Below are 23,429 nucleotides of genomic sequence, written 5' to 3'. Positions count from 1 at the left end.
GGACAAAGAAAAGAGCACCTATTTGGTCAAGGGAGCCAGAGAAGGGAGCAGAAGTGAAGGTCTTTCCTGTGAGTCGAATGGCCCCTGCGATTTCCTAATCCCTCCTCACTTCCTCTTCTTCTAAGTGAACACGCAGTTGGTGAGAGGGGCAGGGCAGGCAGGAATTGAAGGGTGAGGAAGCACTATTTCAACAGCAGGACTTTCCTGTCTCTCATTCCTGCAGCCTCCGCCTGCGCACGATGAGATGGTGGGCACGTTGGAATCGCTCGTCCTGCGTGTAGAAACATCCTGGTCTGCAGCCTTTTTCCTCCAGGATTCACAACGTCCCCATGCCCCGAACCACAGTCAGGGATGGCCTGTGTCTCCTGTCCGCCTACTTGGAAGAACTGGAGGCTGTGGAGCTGAAGAAATTCAAGTTGTACCTGGGGCCAGCCACCGAGATGAGGGAGGGCAGGATTCCCTGGGGGCGTATGGAGACGGCTGGTCCCCTGGAAATGGCCCGGCTGCTGGTGGCCCATTGTGGGACAGGGGAGGCCTGGCTGCTGGCTCTTAGCATCTTTGATCGGATCAACAGGAAGGACCTGTGGGAGAGAGGACAGAGAGAGGACCTCCCCAGGGGTAAGGAGATGGTGATGGGACTGTTATGGCTGCCACCCAGCAATTCCCTTCTCCCTTCTGATAATCACTGAGCTCACAAGACCTGGCTTCTAACTTTTCCTTAGTTTTCGTTCATGCTGCCTTGTGCCTAGAACACCCTCTATCTTCTTTGCCTGGACAATTCTTATCTATCCATTAGAACCTTGGAGGCACTACTTGCTCTGTGAATTCTTTGCCCCTCTTCTCCCTCCTCTTGTCCCTCACCCTCACCCACCCTAGCTGGCTTAGAGACCCCCCTTTTGTGCTTCTTTAGCACTCAGATTTCTTTTATTATATCTTCTGTCCTAGAAAATAATCACAAGGGTACCAACACTTATTGGTTCCCTCTTGTAATAAGGCATCCATTGTGCATAATAATGCATCAACACATTCAATGTTTAAAATGCTGTATGATAGATTTTGTTATTATTATGCCTATTATACAGACGAGAAAACCGAGACTCAGAAAATAAGTGATTTGCTTCTAGACAAAAGCTCTTGAGATCGTACACACCAAGTGCTTAACACAGTGCCCAGCAGATAGTAAGTGCTCAGCAAACACCAGCTTTTGTTGGAAGGGGCAGAGATAGCATTTGACCTCTGGTTTTTAATGTCATTTGTCACCTCAAATAGAACATTGGTCCCCCAAGAGCAAGGGTACTTCTGATTCTTCTATGTGATTCCAGGGTCTGGCTATGGCCAGGACCAGAGTAAGTTTGGCGAACGTTTGTTAAATGAACGTTCAAGTTGTGCCAATACGTGGCTATACACAGTTGCTTCTGTGAGGCTCAGTGTCTCAAAGAAGGTGTATGGCAGTGGCGTGCCAGTAATGTTGAACATCTCTGAAAAAATAAAGTCTTTAATGACTCCGAAAACAGAAAGGCTCTGGTTTCTGGCATTTGCTAATTTCCATTGTGTAAGTACCCCCAGCATGGCTGATTTTAAGTTATCGATGTGATGTGTCACCTGGCTTGTAATTCACAGAAATTTAACAACAGGCTCTCTTGAGCTGGAAATGTGTGATGGAAAGAGATAAGCTCTTAAAGCCTTCTCAGATATTATCACATATGGTTCCTTCTCTTCCTATCCCCATTCTTGGAGAATATTGAAGATGCATTGGACTTGAGGAATATGAGGTTGGGTCACATTTTTACTTAGAGCCAGATGAAAAAGTGCTACAGCAATGAGGAAAGAAAAAGGCATAAATGTGTTCATGTATGATTCTGTAGAATTGTATTTATTTATAGACATTTTACATATTTATTAAGAAATTCAAATAATATATAAGTATAAAGTGCCTCTCTTGTCCCCGTTTCACATAGATCTCTCACTGGCACTAACAGTTGGGAACTATTTGGTGAGCGTCCTCCTCCAGACTACGTTCTTTTACTTCACCAGGAGGTGACCCGATGATCTGAAGGAGTTCAGGTGTCTAGCTTTGCTCTATTCTAGCTGTGTGATGCTGGGGAATCAGTGTACCTCTCTGGGCTTCTGTCTCGTCATCTGTAAGACACTGCACTAGATCAGCAGTTCACGTGTTAATAAACAGTCATCTGGACACCTTGTGAATGTGAAATCAAAGACCCACACTAGGGATTCTGATTCAGCAGGTCTGGGGTACCAGGAACCTGCATTTGGATGTAGGTGGTGCTCTTGACATGCTTCAGAAAACACTAAGGTAAAACATCTTTGAGGTCTTTTACAGCTTTAACACTCAATAATTACTTTTTTAAAAATTGTGATAAAATTATCTGATGTTATATTGGTGTTTATTTTCTATGCCCTGAGCTCTCTGTGCCGTTAGAATGTAAGGTCCATGGAGCAGATACCTTGTGTCTTGTTTATTGCTATGTATCCAATGTCTAGAAAAATGCCTGGTGCCCAATATATTTATATTTGTTGGATGAATGGATGGATGGCTGAATGATGGATGGATGGATGGATGGATGGATGGATGGATGGATGGATGATGGGTGGATGGATGGAAAGATGGATGAATGGATAGATGAATCAGATATGGCCAAGAGCTGAAGGAGAAGGAGGAATCCAAGCTGGCTCAGAAGTTCCTGCCTGAGGAGATTCATCGAGTGGATGGAGGTACCAGTCACAATGACAGGTACCCAGGAAGGAGAGTGGGTTATGAAAAACAAATGTTTCAATGATACTATGTGTGAGGTATGGGTGGGCAGGGAGTTATCATGTAGACAGTTTGATGTAAAAGAAGCTAATGTTATTGAGTGCTAGGAAGGTATGTGCTAGCTGATCTCCCCCAAATTCTCTTTCAGGTACTCCACGAGGTGACCCATCTTCCCTAGGGAGCCAGTTGGCATGTTCCCTGGAAGTCTTTCCTGGAGCTCCAAGAAAAGGTGAGCCATGAGCCAGGTGCCCATTAGAATGCATTGGGCTATACGTATCAAACTACAAATGGAGAGTAGATCAAGCAAAAGAGCATTTATTTCATGTTTGCCTATAACAAGAAGTCTTGGGGTGGGTGGCTACAGAGCTCATGTGGTGGATTAACATCATCAAAGCCCCAAATTCCTCCTGTTTTTCAACTCTATCAACCTCCCAACGTTGGCATTTTGTCCTAAGACTTATCTCCTCATGCTGCAAGATGATGACCAAACCATCTCATATGAAATAATTCTTAGCAGGGACAAAAAGGGAGGCAAAAAACTTTCTTCCTCAGTGGCTGTCATTTTTCCAGGAATAAAACCCCTGCAGTCAGCTTCTTCCCCTAAATCAGTCACCTGTGTAATTCTCAGTCAGGACCGAGATGCCTGGCCAACCCCAGGCCAGCCCCTGGCAAAGGGGAATGAGATCACTAGTGGTTTAGCAAAACCATCCTCCATCCCTGGGGGACTTCTGAAGGGACGCTTACTGGAACCCGGGGATAAACATCCACTACCTGAATAGAATCAGGATTTTTGGCAAGAAAGAAACAGGAGTATGGGAAAGACAGCAACACCACCAACAATAACACTTTCAAGGGCACCTTAAATGCATTGGATGTAGCACCTGTTCAAGATATGGTAACTCTTCCTTCTTGTTCTCATCATTATTTTAAACTTTTCTATTTCCCTAATATTCCCCATGTCTCAAAATAAGAACCCTTTCTCTACAAGAACAGACTGTAAAACTTTTACAAAATCCAAACATCGCTGTCCCAATTACCTTTGTTCCATTCAAAAGTGTTTTCTCATGAGACTATCAAAAGAGCAGTAGTACACTTGGTGGACTTTGTAAACTAGAAGTTTTAACATTGTTTGTCAATACACACTGAGAGCTAAAAAGATAACTTTGTCTCTGAATAGATGAATGGATAAACAAAATATGCCATATATATCATGGAATATTACCCAGCCTTAAAAAGGAATGAAATTCTGATACTTGCTTCAACATAGATGAACTTCAAAAACATTACGCTAAGTGAAATAAGCCAAACACAAAAAGACAAATATTGTATAATTCCACTTATATGAAGTACCTAAAATACTCACATTCAGAGACAGAAAGTAGAATGGCAGCTGCCAGGGGCTGTGGGGAGGGAAGAAATGGTGAATCAGTGTTTAACGGGCACCGAGTTTGTTTGGCATGATGAAAAAGCTCTGGAAAAGGACAGTGGTGATGGTTATACAACATTTTGAATGCACTTAATGCCACTGAGTTGTACAGATAAAAATTGTTAAAATGGTAAATTTTATGTCATGTATCTTTTACCACAATTAAAAACAATAAAACAGCACATGCATTCGTTTTTGAGAGCGCTTTGGAGCCAAATTCAGATCTTTTATACCTTCCCTTGGGCTGATATTATAGGCCTCTGGTGACATCCAAATACAAAGGGATACATTTTGTCTAGATCAGCGTTTTCCTCCTTGGCACTATTGACACTTTGGGCCAGATAACTGTAGATAACAGGGGTCTGTCCTGTGCATTGTAGGATGTTGAGCAGCGTCCCGGACCTTTATCCACTAGATGTCAGTAGCACCCCCCAGTTGTGTCAATCAGAACGAGCTCCAGATCTTGCCAAATGTCCCCTAGGGGGGACACAATCACCCATTGAGAACCTACACTATTCATAGACATCTATACCAAGCAGGCTTTACCAAAGAGACTTTGGGCAAAGAGTTTATAGAACGGATAAGTTCTCCGTTGTAGATATGCATTTACCTTTTTTTCAGAGGGGGCGTGGAAAACTTGAAAACTGCTTTCCCAAACTCTAACGTGCATGCAAATCACGCAGCGATCTTGTTAGCAACACAGTTTCTGATTCACTTGGTGGGGAGTGGGACACAAGGTTCCACCTTTCCAACCAGCTCCCTGGTGGGCCACACGGGGTTTAGTGTTCTTTCACAAGGCAGGGCCATGGGTACAGGTGGTGGAAGTTGGCGCATTCTTCTAGGGGCTCACAGTGGTCTTCCCTCAGCCTGAATAGTGAGGTCCATACTGCTGGCGCTTGGACCCTCATTTGCATAGCAAGAATAGAGTGCTGTGTGTGAGAACATTTTCACGTTAATGCCTGTTTCCCGTGGTAGGGGAAGATATTTATAGGGAAGTACCAAGGTTCTCTGCTCTATCTAGAGCACTGTTCCAAGGATATTGCACAAGAAGGCACTCGGCCCTAGTGTGCTTTAACTCATGAATCCATGAAAGATTGCTGATGACTCTTCCACGAACCCTTTCATTCCTCTCCATTAGATCCCCAGGAAACCTACAAAGACTATGTCCGCAGAAAGTTCCGGCTGATGGAGGACCGTAATGCGCGCCTAGGGGAATGCGTCAACCTCAGCCACCGGTACACCCGGCTCCTCCTGGTGAAGGAACACTCAAATCCCATGTGGGCCCAGCAGAAGCTTTTGGACATGGGCCAGGGACACGCGAGAAGTGTAGACCACCAGGCCAGCTTCATCCAGATGGAGACCCTCTTCGAGCCAGATGAGGAGCGGCCCGAGCCTCCACGCACAGTGGTCCTGCAGGGAGCAGCAGGTATGGGCAAATCCATGTTGGCCCACAAGGTGATGCTGGACTGGGCCGATGGGAGGCTCTTCCAAGACAGGTTTGATTATCTCTTCTACATCAACTGCAGGGAAATGAACCAGAGCGTATCTGAGCGGAGCGCGCAAGACCTCATCTCCAGCTGCTGGCCTGAGCACAGCGTGCCGCTCCAAGAGCTTGTCCGAGTTCCCGAGCGCCTCCTTTTCATCATCGACGGCTTTGACGAGCTCAAAACCTCTTTCCACGACCCTCAGGGCCCTTGGTGCCTCTGCTGGGAGGAGAAACGACCCACGGAGCTTCTTCTCAGCAGCCTGATTCGGAAGAAGCTGCTGCCTGAGCTATCTCTGCTCATCACTACGAGGCCCAGGGCGTTGGAGAAGCTGCACCGCTTGCTTGAGCATCCCAGGCACGTGGAAATCCTGGGCTTCTCTGAAGCAGAAAGGAAGGAGTACTTCTACAAGTATTTCCACAACGTGGAGCAGGCTGGCCAAGTCTTCAACTTCGTGAGGGACAATGAGCCCCTTTTCACTCTGTGCTTTGTCCCCTTGGTGTGCTGGGTCGTCTGCACCTGCCTCAAGCAGCAGCTGGAGGATGGGGGGCTTTTAAGACAGACGTCCAGGACCACGACGGCAGTGTACATGCTCTACCTCCTGAGTCTGATGCAACCCAAGCCAGGCTCCCCAACCCTCCAGCCTCCGCCCAACCAGAGAGGGCTGTGCTCTTTGGCAGCAGATGGCCTCTGGAATCAGAAAATCCTCTTCGAGGAGCAGGACCTCCGGAAGCATGGCCTGGACGGGGCAGATGTCTCTTCCTTCCTCAACATGAACATCTTCCAGAAGGACATCAACTGTGAAAAGTTCTACAGCTTCATCCACCTGAGTTTCCAGGAATTCTTTGCAGCCATGTACTACATCCTGGATGGTGGGGAGAGTGCATCCAGCCCAGACCAGAACCTGATGAGGCTGTTGACTGAGTATGGGTTTTCAGAAAGGAGCTTCTTGGCACTCACGGTCCGTTTCCTGTTTGGACTCCTCAATGAGGACACAACAAGCTACCTGGAGAAGAGGCTTTGCTGGAGGGTCTCACCTCACATCAAGGTGGAACTGTTGGACTGGATCCAAAGCAAAGCCCAGAGTGAGGGCTCTACCCTGCAGCGGGGTGCCTTAGAGTTCCTCAGCTGTCTGTACGAGATCCAGGATCAACATTTCATCCAGCAGGCGCTAAGCCACTTCCAAGTGGTGGTGGTCAGCAACATCGTCACCACGATGGAGCACATGGTCTCTTCCTTCTGTGTGAAGAACTGCAGGGGCGTCCTGGTGCTGCACTTGAATGGGGCTGCCTACAGCGCTGACAAGGAAGACGGGCTGAGATGGACTTCAGGGCCCAGGACGCTACTGACACACTCGTAAGTACTAGCTGGGGCTTGTTGTCCAAGTCCACGCTCTTAGCCAAATTCATGTTCTTCATGGGCATGATTTTTCCCTTGCCCCAAGACTTGGCAATATCTGGAGAAATACCTGGTTGTCACAACTTGGAGAGATGGGAGGAGTGCTCCTAGCATCTAGTGGGGGTAGAGACCAGGGATGCTGCTGAAACATCCTACTGTGCACAGGGTGGTCCCTGCAACAAAGAGCGATCTGATCCCGAAATGTCCATAGTGTCCAGGTTTGTTTCCTGCTCTTAAACAATACTTATTAGGACTAAATTGGGACCTATGTCAAGGGGAATGTATTCAATCAACAAATGTTAAGCAGGCCGTTGTCCATCGATGGATGACTGAATAAAGAAGAAGTGGTTCATATATACACTGGAATACTACTCAGCCATAAAAAAGACGAAATACTGCCATTTGTGACAACATGGATGGATCCTGAGGGTCTTATGCTGAGTGAAATAAGTCAGATGGAAAAAGACAAAAACCTGTATGATTTCACTCATATGTGGAATATAAAACAAAAAACTAACCAACAAACAAAACGAAACAAAAATAAGCTCATAGACACAGACAACAGATTGGTGGTTACTAGAAGGAAAGGGGGGTGGAAGTGGGTGAAATAAGTAAAGGGGGTCAAATATGTGATGATGGATGGAAAACTAGACTTTGGGTGGTGAGCACACAATAGAGTATACAGATACCAAGTTATATTGTTGTACACCTTGGGGTGTCTGTTTAGCTCAATTGCTTAGACCATGGTGCTAATAACACCTAGGTTGCTGGTTCAATCCCCCATGGGCCACTGTGAGCTGTGCCCTCCTTAAAAAAAATAAATAAATAAATAAAGTAAAAAGCCAGCTAGGATTTAATAATAATGTTGTACACCTGAAATTTATATACTGTTATTAACCAGTTACCTCAATATAAAAGTATATATATATCTGTGAGATGAAAGGCATGTTCTAACCCTAGTCCAAGGATTTAAGCCTGGTCTCTACTACTTGCTAGCTACCGTGTTTCCCTGAAAATAAGACCTAGTCAGACAATCAGCTTTAATGCATCTTTTGGAGCAAAAATTAATATAAAACCTGGTATATCATATCATATCATATCATATTATATCAAGTCTTATATTATAGTAAAATATAAGACTGGGTCTTATATTAATTTTTGCTCCAAAAAACGCATTAGAGCTGATTGTTCGGCTAGGTCTTATTTTCAGGGAAACACAGTATGTGACCTTGGGCAAGTAACACAAAGTTGTTCAGAAGATAAATTAACATGAAGATGATAGAATGCTTCATAAATTATGAGGGAACAATGAAGTGCCAAACGTAGTCATTGTAAATCGACTGGGTAAACTAGACTTGACCTGTTGTTGCTTCACGCAGGCCCGAGAGGAATGTTTTGCCAGATGCCTACAGCCAACAGCTTGCCACGGCTCTGAGCACCAATCCGAATCTGATAGAGCTGGCTTTGTACCGCAATGCCCTGGGAAACCGGGGGGTAAAGCTGCTGTGTCAAGGACTCAGACACCCCAACTGCAAACTTCAGAACCTGAGGTGAGTCTAGGCTGGTCTGGGAGCTTCTGACGGTCCCACCACACCCTCTCATGGGTCTGAGTCAGAAAGAACACAGGATGGTGTGTTAGTTTGCTCAGGCTGCCATAACAAAGAGCCATAGATTGGGTGACTTAAACAACAGAAATTTATTTCTCACAATTCTGGAAACTGGAAGTTCAAGATCAAGGTGACGGCAGGGCAGGTTCCTTCTGAGTCCTCTCTCCTTAGCTTCTAGACAGATGACTTCTCCCTGTGTCCTCTCGTGATCCTCCCTCTGTGTGGGTTATCCAAATCTCTTCTTATAAGGACACCAGTCAGATGGGACTGGGTCCCACCCTAATGACCTCATTTTGCCTGAATCACCTCTGTAAAGACACTATCTCCAAATTCAGTTTCATTCTGTGGTCTGGGGGCTAGGATTTCATCGTATGAATTTCGTGGGGGACACAGTTCTGTCCATAACTGATCAAGATCAATATTAGTTCAGGCGTCATTATCTCTCACTTTTCTTGTTTTTACTTCCTCCTTTCCAGGCTTCCTATCTTCAATCACAATTCCTGATTTCAGACTACTGGGGGTGCCAAAAAATGTATACACATAACTTGCATTCAACCTTTGTTATCAATATATATTGAGTATTATAATTTCAATGCAGTTTTTTTTCCTTTCTTAAAATGTGTATACACTATTTCATCTTTTCTTATGGCAGAATAGTATTCTGTTGTGTATACATACCACATCTTTTTTATCCAATTATCTATGGAAGGACACTTTGGTTATTTCCATGTCCACCATAAATAAAGCTGCAATGAACATCGGAGCACATATATCTTTATGGATAAGTGTTTTCAGATGTTTTCTAAATTAAAGTTTATTGGGGTGACAGTTCTTAGTAAAGTTAAATAGATTTCAGGTGTACAATTCTGTAATACATCATCTTTATATCACGTTGTGTGTTCACCATCCAGAGTCATTTCTCTTTCCATCATCATATATTTGATGTTTTCAGATTCTTTTGGTATATACCCAGGAGAGGGATTGCTGGGTCACATGGTAAGTCTAGTCTTAATTTTTTGAGGACTCTCCACACTGCCTTCCATAACGGCTGCACCAATCTGCATTCCCACCAACAGTGTATGAGGGTTCCTTTGAGATTATTATGCTAAGCAAAATAAGTCAGACAGAAAAAGTTGAGAACCATATAATTTCACTGATATGTGGATATAAAACTGAAAACAACACAGGAACAAGATAAACAAATAAAGAAATAACAAAAACTCATAGACACAGACAATAGTTTAGTGGTTACCAGAGGGGAAGGAGGGAAATGGGTGGGAGATGAGGGTCAACGGGATCAAATATATGGTGATGGAAGGGGAACTGACACTGGGTGGTGAACACACAATGTGAATATAGATGATGTAATACAGAATTGTACACCTGAAACCTATGTAACTTTTTTTTAAAATAAATTTTATTGGGGAAGTGTTGGGGAACAGTGGTCTCTCCAGGGCCCATCAGCTCCAAGTCGTTGTCCTTCAGTCTAGTTGTGGAGGGCGCAGCTCACTGGCCCATGTGGGAATCTAACTGGCAACTCTGTTGTTCAGAGCTCACGCTCTAACCAACTGAGCCATCTCCCTGCCCCGAAACCTATGTAACTTTACTAACCATTGTCACCCCAATAAACTTTAATTTTAAAAAATGTGTATACATATTTTAGCACCCTCTATATATATATTACAAAGCTACAGTAATTAAAACAATATGGTACTGGCATAAAAATAGATATACAGACCAACAGAACAGACTAGAGAACCCACAAATAAAGCCGCATACAGCCAGCTGATCTTCAACTAGGGTGCCAAGAATACCTATGGAAATGTGTAGAAGAAGCAAATCCATAAGAATAGAAAGTAGAATGGTGGTTGCTAGCGAATGGACGGAATGGGGAATGGGAAGTTATTATTTAACAGGTACAGAGTTTCTGTTTGGGATGGTGAGAAAGTTCTGGAGATGATGGTGGTGATGGTTGCACAACAGTGTGAATGTACTTAATGCCCTTGAACTATACACTTAAAAATGATAAAATTTATGTTATGCTTTTAAGGCATGGTGGCCCTGCCAATCAGCAAATGTAGCCCAGTGAGCACCTTGGGACCTGCTCAGGACATGGTACCTTCTTCTTCTCATAGTAATGGAGAAAAAAGAAGTGGAAAGAAGTGAATGTGAGGGGTCTCAGATTCCTTTCTTAAGAGCAACCTCTGTGAAAGCATTTCCTTGACTGCAAAGATCCAAAAACATTTTATACTATTCTTATTGCTTTCATTATTTTTTATTAAGATATAATTCACGTACCACACAACTCAGTGATTTTTTTTTTTGTTTTTTGAGTATATTGCATAAGACTATGCAAAACATCACCATGATCTAATCCCAGAACATTTTGATCACACCCAGGAGAAACAACCTACCCATTAGCAGTGACTCCTCTGATCCCCACTCCCCACAGCCCCAGGCAACCATGAATCTCCTTTCTTTGGTTTTAAAAAAAGGGGGAAATAGATATAGACTAAAATAGGGAGGGAGAGAAAGGATAAGGGACAGAACCCACAGACAGACCACAAGGAAAATGACCTGGCTCTTTTCTCCTTTTTTTCCATTCCAGGCTGAAGAGGTGCCTGGTTTCCAGCTCTGCCTGCCAGGACCTCACAGCAGCTCTGATGGCCAATAAGAACTTAATGAGGATGGACCTAAGCAGCAATGACCTCGGGCTGCCAGGCATGCAGCTGCTATGTGAGGGGCTCCGGCACCCCAAATGCAGGCTGCAGATGGTCCAGTGAGTCTTAATCTGCATGGTCTCCCTGGGCAAAGTCGTTGTCTCCTGGGCATGAAGTAGCTCCTCAAACAGTGGTGATCCCCAAGTCTCTGTCTTGAAATTAGGGCTGCCTTTTGTCCGATGACCTCAGACTCTGCCCTGGACTCTGCACTTCAGAGAACCTCTTTCTGGTTTCCAATGACCCCACCATTTCCACATGGTGAGGAGTCCCTGGGGCCACTTGTCCACCCAGAACCCACACCCGTCCTGGGTAGTCAGAACTCCAGAGCTCCCCATGCCAAGAGTTTTTGGCTGTGCAGTTCCCTATACTTGCAATGCCACCATTCTAGAAAAACAACCCGGGTTCCCACTTGTGTGCCTTCTTTACTACTTACACACTTCAATTGTGACACTTCTGGTCACCAAATGTGTGGGGTTTTCCCATACAAAGCAATTCTCTGGGACACCAGCTGTGTATCCTACAATTTAATGTCATTCTGACACTATCTGCCTGGAGAGAGTGTCATATCCCATAGATTAAGGGCTCAGTCCCAGGAGACTGCCCTCCTCAACTTCAGACCAGTTGCAAGTCCAGATTGTCATCTGTGCTTCTGACTGACTGGCTACAAACAAATCAGACGTTCCCATGACCCTCCTTCTATTAATTTGCTATAGCGGCTCACAGAACTCAGGGAAACACTTAGGTTTACCAGTTTATTAAAGGATGTGACAAAGGACACAGATGAACAGCCAGGTGAAGAGATACTTAGAGAGAGGTCTGGGAGGGTCCCAAGCATAGGAACTTCTGTCCCTGTGAAATTGGGGTGCATCACCCTCTCATTTGGTGGTGGATGTGTTCACCATCCTAGAAGCTCTCTGAGCCCTGTACTAGTGGGATTTTTATGGAGACTTCCTCACATAGGCATGACCAATAAGTAACTAACTCCATTTCCAGCCCTTTTCCCCTCTGTGGAGAGTGGGGGTGGGGCTAAAAAATCCCAAGCTTGTAATTAATCATGGCCTGGTCTTTCTGGTGACCAGACCCCACCCAGGAGCCCACCCAGAGTCACCTCAATAGAATACCTCCTAGTGTTCTCATCCCTTAGGAAATCACAAGGGTTTCAGGAGCTCTGTGCCAGGACCCGGAGACAGAGACCAATATATATATATTTTTTTTCTGTTATCTCACAGCCTCCCTCATTCTGTTCCTCTGAAGCTTACTAGCCTTTGAGAACCATCTCAGTCTCCAGAGAGCCTTCCCTAAATGCACACGCTGTCTGCTGAGTTGGGTGACCCCTCCGCCATGATGGTGGTGATAAACAGTAGCTCCCTCCATGTGCCACGCCCAACTCCACACCCTCTACCTCCAGTAAGTCACGTAATCCTCACAATAGCCCTATACCATTGGCACTATTATTATCCTTAGAGTCAGTGAACCTGAGACATGGTAGCACATGAAACCGAAAACTGAGACTTGATGAAAACTGGCTTGAGGTCACAGGGTTGGCAGGTAGTAGAGATGAAAGGAAACAGGCCACTAAGCTCTAGAGACCCCTACTGCTATCGATGGCACCCCCTACATTGGATTTTAATTGCTTACATTTTTGTCTTATTAGACAGGACACTCCTTGCTGCAAATGATGAAGTCTTGTTCTCTGTAGCTTTAGTGGCATGAGTGGGTTCATGTTGGGTAACTAAATGGTCCCAGGGAAGAGCCATCAGGATGCAGAAAAGCAAGACAGCTCCCTCCCCAATGTTTCTTTCCTCCTGAGGTTAAGGAAGTGTCAGCTGGAGGCTGGAGCTTGCCAGGAGATGGCCTCGGTGCTCAGCACCAACCGACACCTGTTGGAGCTGGATCTGACAGGAAACGCGCTGGAGGACTTGGGTGTGAGGCTGTTGTGTGAAGGCTTGAGACACCCAGTCTGCAGGCTGCAGATCTTGTGGTGAGTTCTTCATGGTGCAGACTTAAAAGGCAAATCTACTTGTATCGGAGGATGGTATAAATATGCATTCACTATTTGTACACCCACATTCACAGCAGCATTATTTGCAGTAGCCAAGAGGTGGGCACAACCCAAGTGTCTATCAGTGAGGGGATGAATAAACAAAATATGGTACATACATACAATGGAATATTATTCTACCTTAAAAGAAGAATGAGAGGCGGCCAGGTAGCTCAGTTGGTTAGAGCACGATGCTCGTAACACCAGGGTTACCAGTTCATCCCCGCATGGGCCACTGTGAGCTGTGCCCTCCACAACTAGATTGAAACAACTACTTGACTTGGTGCTGATGGGTCCTGGGAAAACACACTTAAAGAAATAAAAGTTTAAAAAAAAAAAAAAGGAATGAAACTGTGATACATGCTACCACCTGGATGAACCTGGAAGACTAAATGAAATGCCAATCATAAAAAAACAAAATTATATGATTCCACACATGTGAGGTACCTAGAATAGTTAAATCCATAGAGACAGAAAGTAGAACAGTGGTTGCCAGGGGCCAGGGCAGAAAGGGATGGGGAGTTTAATGGGTACAGAGCTTCTGCTTAAGGTGATGAAAAGTTCTGGAGATGAGTAGTAATGATAGATGTACAACAATGTGAATATACTTAATGCCACTGACCTATACTCTTAAAAATGGTTAGAATGGGTAACAATTGAGATTTTTCTCCCCAGCATATATCATCAGTTTGTCTCAAAGAAAATGTTTTAAAAATTCCCTTAAAAAATGGTTAGAATGGTAAATTTTATGTTATATATTCCATTGTATATATATACTTTGTTATCCATTCATTCATCCATGGATGGACACTTGGGTTGCTTCCACCTTTTGGCTGTTGTGAATAAGGCTGCTATGAACATGGGTGCGCAAATATTTCTTTGAACCTCTACTTCAATTATTTTGGGTATGCAACCAGAAGTGGAATTGATGAATCATAAGGCTATTTTTATTTATTTATTTATTTATTTATTTATTTTTATTTTTATTTTTTGAGGAACTGCCATATTGTTTTCCCCAGCAGCTGAACCATTTTGCATTCCTACCAATAGTACACAAAGTTTCCCATTTCTCCACATCCTTTCCAACACTTGTTATTTTCTGGGTTTTGTTTTTGTCTTTGTTCACTTTTTTTTTCTTTTTCATATAATAGTCATTCTAATAGGTGTGATGTGGTATCTCATTGTGGTGTTGATTTTCATTTCCCTGATGATTAGTGACATTAAGTATCTTTGTATGTGATTCATGGCCATTTGTATATCTTCTTTGCAAACTGTCTATTTTAGGCCTTTGCACATTTTTAAAAACAAGTTGTTTGTTTGAAAATGCATTATTTTGAAGATTGGGCGTAAGGAGGATAAAATTAGCTTTGTATAGAAAACATTCCATAACATATGTTCAATAGGTTGAAGATTTGCCACCTCACGGCTACTGCCTGTGAAGACCTGGCCTCCACCCTCTGTGTGAACCAGAGCCTGATGGATCTGGACCTAAGCTTGAATGACCTGGGGGACCCTGGGGTGCTGCTGCTGTGTAAAGGCCTCAGGCATCCCCAGTGCAAACTCCAGACCCTCCGGTGAGTCCTGCTTTGCTCATAGTCATAGGAGTCCAAATTCTCAATCCTTGCTCTCCTGTCTGTGCTCCCTGAGGCCATGCTTTTTCCCCTCTTCTCCTAACTTCTAGCTCCATCTGCCTCCTTTCAAAGATTTTTCCGTCACAGGGCCTTTGCACCACAAGCTCTTTCTTCCTGGAATTCCTTTCTGCTCTGCCCTTTTATACCCTGATAACATCTGTTTTATCTGTTAGGACTCAAAATAAATCTTCTTCTCCATGGATGCCTTCCCCAACCCCTAAGATAAGATCTGGGTTCCGAGTTTTATGATCCTATTTGACCTTCTACTTCTCCTCAGCATCACTGTTCAAAATTTATCATTTGTGTGATATTCTAAAAGCTCAGGAGCTATGTCAACTCTATATTTCAACGACGTTCAATGGCTGTTATAAGACCAGAGGTCCTTAGAAATACATATGTTTTTAAGTGGATGAACAGATGAATAAACAAATGAACAAAAAGAAAATGCAGCAAGGCTGTCCATTTTCAGAAAATTATTTTTCTTTGTAGTCCCAAAAGAGAGTCATTCATTTTTCTTTGTTTTTATTTTCTTGTCCTATAGTAACATCCTCAATCATCTGATGTTATTCTCTCTGGGAGATTTTTTTTTTTCCCCTTAAGCCAAAGTACGGTTTCTGTGGCTTTTTTTATTTTTAGAGGATTAGGATAAATCTGTGCCCCATTTCTTCACACTGTTCTCTCTACTGCATTCTTTAAACATTTTTTTTTTTGGAGTGCAGGTACACATAATTAGAATGTTCAGAATTCTTCATTGATACCATAATATCACTGTGGACCCACACATGTCCCCTTTTTATTCACATCCCCTTCATTATACTCCCCAAATGTCATCTATAGGCACTCACATCTGTATTTTACATAAATGAAATATCTCATTAACCGGTGTTTTTTTTCAATTGTCTTTGTACATTTCAGATCTGTTCAGTGTCTGCATGTCGGTATAAGATTATCTATTTCATTCCTTGAAATTGACCTATATTCCATGATTTGCAATATACCACTATTGATCCATCTCCCTATTCTGGCATTTGGGTTGTTCCAAATAACTTTACTGTTATGTACAGTGCTATGATGTGTATTCTTGTAAAGGTCTCTTTTGTAAAATTCCCCCTAAGGATACAGAATTGCAGGATCAGATGAATTTGCCCACTGGCTATCTCAGAAGAATGCCAAATTGCTCTCGAAAGATGGAAGTAGGAACCATCCTGCTTCCCCCCCATATCTTTATGGTTTCCCAGCTTTCTAGTTTTCAAACTCTGGTGGGTGGAAAATATTCTTCAATTGTATTTTTCTCATAATTAGTAAAGTTGAGCATCTATCTCTCCATGTGTTTATTAGCTTTTTTGGCTTTCCCACTCTGTGAATTGCTTGTGCATGTAATTTATTTTTTATGCAGGCAGTTTATTTCTTTAGTATGTGTTCTATAGTTGTTGATTTGCAATCCCTTAAATATTTTAAAGACTAATGCTTCGTTTACTGCATATGAAGCAGATCATCAATCTGTCACCTTGTTCGTGGATTCTTTCAAGCAGAAATCTTTATGCTTTGAAGTCAAACCCATACATATTTCTATGATTTATATTTCTTTTCCCCCCTTTCTTTCCCCTCCCCCCACACACTCTGGTTCAAGCCATTGTTTCTCAGTCTAGTTGTGTAGGACACAGCTCCCTGGCCCATGCTGGTGTTATGAGCCCTGCACTTTCCCTGCCCCGAGTCAATCAGTCGCCAGTCGGTTCCCTGCTCACAGCAGCTCACGGTAGCACACAGCAGCTCATGCTGGCTGCTGGCCAGTCACGCTGGGTGCCGGTCACTCATACTGGCCACCGGCCACCCATGGCAGCACAAGCCCACAGCAGCACCCAGTAGCCAGCGGCAACTCACGCCAACCTACTGCTGCTCACGGCTGCTCTCCTCCAGGGAGAGCTGTTGTTCACAATCTTAGCTGTAGAGGGCGTAGCTCACTGGCCCATGTGGGAATCAAACCGGCGACCTAGGTGTTAGGAGCACGGAGCTGCAACCACCTGAGCCACCGGGCCGGTCCTGATTTATATTTCTGTGACATATCTAAGAAATCCTTTGCCAATGCAATGTCCAAGACATACTCAATTTCTTCTTTATGTTTATCTGTGGAGTTAGGCGTGGTCCAGTGTCTTTCTCTCCAGTTTTTGCAACCCCATTTAATAAAGAATCCATCCTTTCCTTGCTGATTTGGAATGCCAATTCTATTATAAATCATTTTCCCATACTGTGTTTGCTTCTATCCTTTCCATTTGTCTCTGTTCCTATTCCAATTTTTCGCTGTTGTAATTGTTATGGTTTGTAAATGCCCTATTGTCTTTTGTTGTTGGTGTGTGCAAATTTTCAAAGCTATTTGTAGACATTTATTCTTCCATGGAAATCTTAGAATGCGTTGGTCCAGTTACCTCGTGGCTCTCGTTGGCCAAGGCTGGGTCCTTTCCTCTTGTCCAGTGGCAGTTGGCCAGTCAGATATTCATATTTATGTAAACCCCACATGTCACCTGAGAACACTGACACTCAAAGGAAAGGGAAGTTCCGGTTTTCACAGTATAGTAGCTATATCTAAGGAAATGCAAGGATCTCTGAAAATTAGGGGAAGAAAACTACATAATATAATAGCACTCTGACTCTCTTAAGCCCTCAACACTCTCCCAATTGCAACGGTGGCCACACTAACTGCATAGACAGTGGTTAAGCATGACACTTAAGTCATGGACATAGGCCCGAGCTCTGAGACCTGAGCAGAGCCTCAGTCCTCACACATGTGCTAACAGTGGATAATGATGTCATTTTCCTCCTAGTGGCTGTTATAAGGAACAAATGAAGTGATACCTATAAATCACTTGGTGTTATGGGTTCATATGTTCAAATAATTTGTATGTTGAAGTTCTGACCCCAAGTATCTCAGAATATGACCTTATTTGGAAATAAGGTCTGTATTCATCTGTTAGTTTGCTTGGACTGCCATGATAAAATAGCAAAGTCTGGGTGGCTTAAAAAATACACATTTATTTTCTCACAACTCTGGAAGTTTAAGATCAAGGTGTCAGCAGGTTTGGTTTCTTCTGAGACCTCTCTCATTGGCTTGCCGATGGTCACCTTGTCACTGTGTCCTCACGTGGCCGTCTCTCTGTACACACACATCTGGTGTCTCTGTATGTCCGAATTTCCTCTCATAAGGACACCAGTCAGATTGTGTAAGGGTGCACCTTAATGGCCTCATTTTAACTTCATCACGTCTTGAAAGGCCCCCGTGTCCAAATACAATCATATTCTGAAGTACTAGGGGTTAGAGCTTCCACAAATGAATTTGGGGAGGGACACAATTCAGCCTGTAACTGGATCATTGCAGATGTACTTAGTTCAGATGAAGTCATACTGCAGCAGGGTGGGCCCCTAATGAGGGCTCCTTCTGAAAACGGCAAATTTGGACACAGACACAGACACACACATGAGAAAGCCACGTGGAGGTGAAGGCAGAGATGAGGGATGCGTCTACAAGCCAGAGAATGCCAGAGGCGGGGGGGGGGGGGGGGGGACACAGTCTTCTTCACAGCCTGGGAAGGAACCAACCCTACTGTCACCTTCATCTCAGATTTCCAGCGTCCAGAATTGGGAGAGACAATAAACAACAATAAACAACATTGGGTTGTTTGCCGTCCACCCCCCACTCCCAGCCCTGTCTATGGTGCTTGTCACAGCAGCCCTAGCTATTAGATATTATTCTTTATTCTTTCTTTATACTATTCTTCCTATGTTCCTTCCTATCCCCCCCCCACCTTCTTAAAAATTTCTCTCTTCCACCTTCCTACCTGCCTGCTCCTTTCTTCCTCACCCTTGTTTTCTCTCTCAAGGGTAACGATGAAGTCTTATTCTCTCTGCACTGAGCACAGGACCTGGCACATAAGGCTCCCCGGGAGATGTCCCCAGAGATGTCATGTCTGCTCTGTGCATCGTGTCTTTCCAGGTTGGGCATTTGTCGGCTCAGCTCCATAGCCTGTGAGGGTCTGTCCACTGTTCTGCAGCTCAACCGTCACCTCCGGGAGCTGGACCTGAGTTTTAATGACCTGGGAGACCGGGGCATGTGGCTGCTGTGTGAGGGGCTGCGACACCCCACCTGCAGACTCCAGAAACTGTGGTGAGTGACTGGGGCGGGGGCTGGGGTCCCTCGAGAGCCAGTGTTTGCTTGTTCCTCCATTGTTTTGGAAGACACAGGAGTCTACAGGTAAAAAGAAAAACTGTGCAAAGAATTCACTCTGGGGGAATACAGACATGAAATGCTGAATTTTTCCTTCAATAGTTGCCTCTAAACTTTTTCTGTAAAACCCCCTTTCCCTGGACATTTACTTGGGCAGATACCTGGCTTTTCAGTCACCCTCATTTAATAAAAGTTCAAAGTATAATAAGCTCCAGTCAAATGCGAATTATCACTTCCTCCTTCTTCCAAGACTAGCCTGAGCCCCAACCTGAAAGACTTAGAATGAGGTGAGGTATATTGACTTTTTAAAATTGTCTTCCATTTCTGAGTCTTGCTTATCTGGGGTATTGGGTAATAGGAATGAAAACGGGAATTTAGGGACAGGATTTATCCCTTAATTGGTGCTACTAGGGTTATTCTGGGGTGTCAGTACCTCCCCCTGATCCAGCAGGCATCCAACTGCTTCCCCTCTCATGGGGACTGTGTGTGAGTTCTGGAGGGAATCCCATGGCCGGTGCCTCCAGTGTCCTGATGTGGATTAATTTATCTGGGTCAACCTCCTCGTACAGCCCCGTCCCCAGCTCTCACTATAATCTACTTCTGACCTTCTGTACGTGTGATGTGGGTGGCGATATGTTAGCAAGCTGTTTTGTTTTTGTTTTTTCCCCTCTTCCTTTTCAAGTCTGTTCTCTTGTACCTTTTGGAAGCTGGCGTTTATCAGCCTCACAGCTTCAGTCAAACTAAGATTAAAATATTTCCATTTAACATCCCAGCTATGATAGCACGGTGAGGAATAAATGATACAGTACATGTAAAGCCCTTAGAACCTTTCTATCTCAATAAATGCTACCTATTCTTACTTGTAAAAGCAGAGAATACAGTAAAGAAACACAACTGGAGACAGAGTAGGAATAGAGAGAATCAGATGATATACTGTTGGGGTAGGTGGCAGCCCAATTCACACTGGTTTCTAAAAATAAAGGATTTATTAACTTGTGTAACTAAAAATATATGCTTCAGGCATGGCTTGATCTAGGTGTTTGCAATCTTGATGATCAGCTTCTGTACCCAATGCTGTATTGGCTCCATTACAAGATAAGGTTAACCTTGACTCTGCTTGGTAGCAAAATGCCTGCAACTCTATAGATGACATCTTTCCAAGTCCAAGTTCTGAAAGAAAAAGCTCCAGGAAAAGTATGGTTCCAATTCACTGGGTTTGACTGGAACCTGTGTCCAGATGGAACCATTCATGTGGCTGGGGACATGGAAGCCAACCCACTTAGGCCTGGATCTTCTATCCACTTCTAGAGCTTGAGGACAATGTGAGCCCCTGATGGACAGACATGGAGGTTTCCATGAGAAATTGTGGTATAATTACCACAAGGGGAAATGGGTACCTGGCTGCAGAGTCAGTGGGTACCCATTATAGATGGAGCTGTGAATTAAGGTGTGAGGACAGAGCTCCAGAGAGCAGTTTCCAGGCTCTCGGCTTCACATGGAAAGGTGCTGGCTCAGGTAGTAAATGGCCATCAACTGTGATTGCATGGCCATCAGCTGTGGCTAGTTGGCCGTCAGCTGTAACCAGTGAGTCATTGGCCACTAATATAACTGCCGTGGCTACGCTAGCAGAAAATGGGGGCTAGCAAGAAGATGGTGGCTGAGCTAGCAAGTGCGGATTGCAGTTAGCATGGCGGATTGCAGCTAGCGAGGAGAGTCGGTCGGTTGGTAGCAAAGGGGACAGCAGGTCGCACGTCGTGTAAACCCAGCCTCCAGTGAGAATATAGTGATATGACTCCCCTATCTATGGCTCCGTGGGTTTTCCTCTCTGGCCTCACCATATCCTGCGTTCTTATGTGGGGAGCGGGCCCAGAGATCCCGCAGGCCGCCCTGCATGACATAAGGAATGTCTTTAAATGCATCTCTTAACTGCTTGCCATCAAGCACCTTGACCTAGACGGGTTTGGTTCTCCTCTGCTTTCCTGTAAACTAACCTCCTAAAAACTTTACCCTGATTCCCTATGAAAATAAGACTTTCCAAAAGTAGCTCTTGGTAGTTTTTGTTTGTTTGTTTTTAAGATTTTATTGGGGAAAGGGAACAGGACTTTATTGAGGAACAGTGTGTGCTTCTAGGAGTTTTTCCAACTCAAGGTGTTGTCCTTTCAATCTTAGTTGTGGAGGGTGCAGCCCGCCATCCCTAGTGGGAATCGAACCGGCAACTTTGTGGTTGAGAGCTGGCACTCCAGCCAACTGGGCCAACTGGCCACCTGGGAGCTGAGCTGCTGCTCATTGACTTCACTGTAGTTTCTAGTTGCGGAGGACGCAGCTCTCTGGCCCATGTGGGAATGGAACTGGCAGCCCCCTTGCCCAGAGCTCCATCCGCCCCAACTCTTGGTAGTTTTTCAACCACTCTTTATCTTCAACAGGCTGGACAGCTGTGGCCTCACTGCCAGAGCTTGTGAGGATCTTTCTTCTACCCTGGGGGTCAACCAGACACTGACAGAGCTCTATCTGACCAACAATGCTCTGGGCAACACGGGCGTCCGGCTGCTATGCAAGCCGCTGAGTCATCCTGGCTGCAAACTTCGGGTCCTCTGGTGAGAGATAGTTCGTGGCTCTGGAGGAGGCAGGACGTGGGGCTTGGAGTTGGGAGTGAAGATCAATAACTAAGACACCCCAGTTTGGACAAATAATCTAGAAAATTCGGAAATATTTCACTTGTCATTCATTCACCTCATATATGCAATTCATGTGGAATATAGAGGACTACTTTGCATCATGGGTGATACCACTATCATCTAGTGGCTGTGTGACCTTAAAGAATGTGCTGAATATCTATTTCCTAATCTGTCAAATGAGGCCATCGTAGTTTAGTGAGAATCTGTAATGACTCGGCCTTGAATTCTAATTCCATCACTTTGTGATTTTTGTGACATATTTTTGCAAATTCTTCACCCTCTTAGTACCTCTTGACTATGAAAATGAGGAAAATGGTTGCTTCCTCACATAACAATTACAAATTCAATGAGTTAACACTGGTGAGAGACTTAAAACTGTGTAGCTTAGAGTAAGCCTATTTTTCAAGAGGGTTTGGTTTTAAATGAAGTACTAGGTAATGGAATTATTTTAACAGGGCAAGACACATAATATATTTGACATATTAATTGAATAATGCCCTGAATGGGGCTGGAATATTTGCCATTCTGTCCTCAGGTTATTTGGAATGGACCTGAATAAAGTGACCCACAGAAGACTGGCAGCACTCCGCAAAACAAAATCGTACCTGGACATTGGCTGCTGACTGGTTCTGTCTGCTGCTGTTTGTCTGGAAGTCTGGACAGAGGAAGAACATCTCAGGACCCACTAATCAACATGATCAGGCTCTGTATTTCCTCAAGAGACATACTCATAGGCAGAAGTGCTTTTTGTTTGGGGTCTATATAATCCATGTGTGATGGAGCTTGGAGCTCTAGTTTTGGGAATGTTGGTGCCATGGAGATAATTTAGGGCAGGGCCAATTCTAGAGCAGTTTCTCAGCCATGGGACACTGACAATGTCAGGAGACGTTGGAGTAGGGCGATGCTAGGGAAGCCAGGGATCCTGCTAAACACCCCACCATGCACAAGAGCCCCCTACAACAAAGCATTTAACTGAAAATGTCAATAGTGGCAAAGTTGAGAAACCTTATTCTCAAAGAATAATGGTGCAGTTAGTGTACTAGAAACCTTGGAAGGCTGGTGAGGCCAACAGCCCCAACAACCCTTGCAATCTGGTTTTACACCATGATTCTGCCCCAACTGTAGCTCCTCAAACCGTGACAGGACACCTGCCACAATTAGGCTTGCCAGTAACCTACCCCAGTCTTGGGATGAAAACATGAAGGAAACAAACCAGTTTTACTACTGAGGACTTGAACTCAGCCAATGGACTGTTGGAAAGCCTTATGAGTGGCGTCATGTTGAGACCAGAAATCACTGGGAAGCAGGGAGACTACTAGAGGATAGGTGATTTAATGACCGTGACCTCTGCAAGATTGGGAAAGGAAATAATAACAAGATTCTGAAGTCATCGTGCCTGTGGACGTACATTCTGTAACTATTGAAAAACTTCCTTGAAATAAAGTTTATCCAACTTTC

The 23,429-nt window shown here is 44.3% G+C and overlaps 1 protein-coding gene across 2 annotated transcripts; it reads left to right on the top strand.

Moving 5' to 3' along the window:
- Positions 1-329: 329 nt before the first annotated feature.
- Positions 330-23,429, top strand: NLRP12 (NLR family pyrin domain containing 12; the record flags this gene model as incomplete). Of its 2 annotated transcripts, XM_081031885.1 has the most annotated exons (10): positions 330-618; positions 2,922-3,002; positions 5,338-7,039; positions 8,461-8,631; positions 11,297-11,467; positions 13,219-13,389; positions 14,853-15,023; positions 19,066-19,236; positions 21,720-21,890; positions 22,507-23,429. In XM_081031885.1, 10 exons carry the CDS (start codon positions 330-332, stop codon positions 22,592-22,594), a joined length of 3,186 nt encoding a protein of 1,061 aa, XP_080888011.1. In that variant the 3' UTR covers positions 22,595-23,429. The 2 variants fall into 2 exon arrangements, with proteins under 2 accessions (XP_080888011.1, XP_080888012.1); XM_081031886.1 differs by lacking the exon at positions 19,066-19,236.

This window comes from Rhinolophus hipposideros (assembly GCF_964194185.1).
Source record: "Rhinolophus hipposideros genome assembly, chromosome: 21".
NCBI classification, from domain to species: Eukaryota; Metazoa; Chordata; class Mammalia; order Chiroptera; family Rhinolophidae; genus Rhinolophus; species Rhinolophus hipposideros.
Note: the sequence above shows the minus strand (reverse complement) of the source record. Positions and strands in the feature narration are given on the sequence as shown.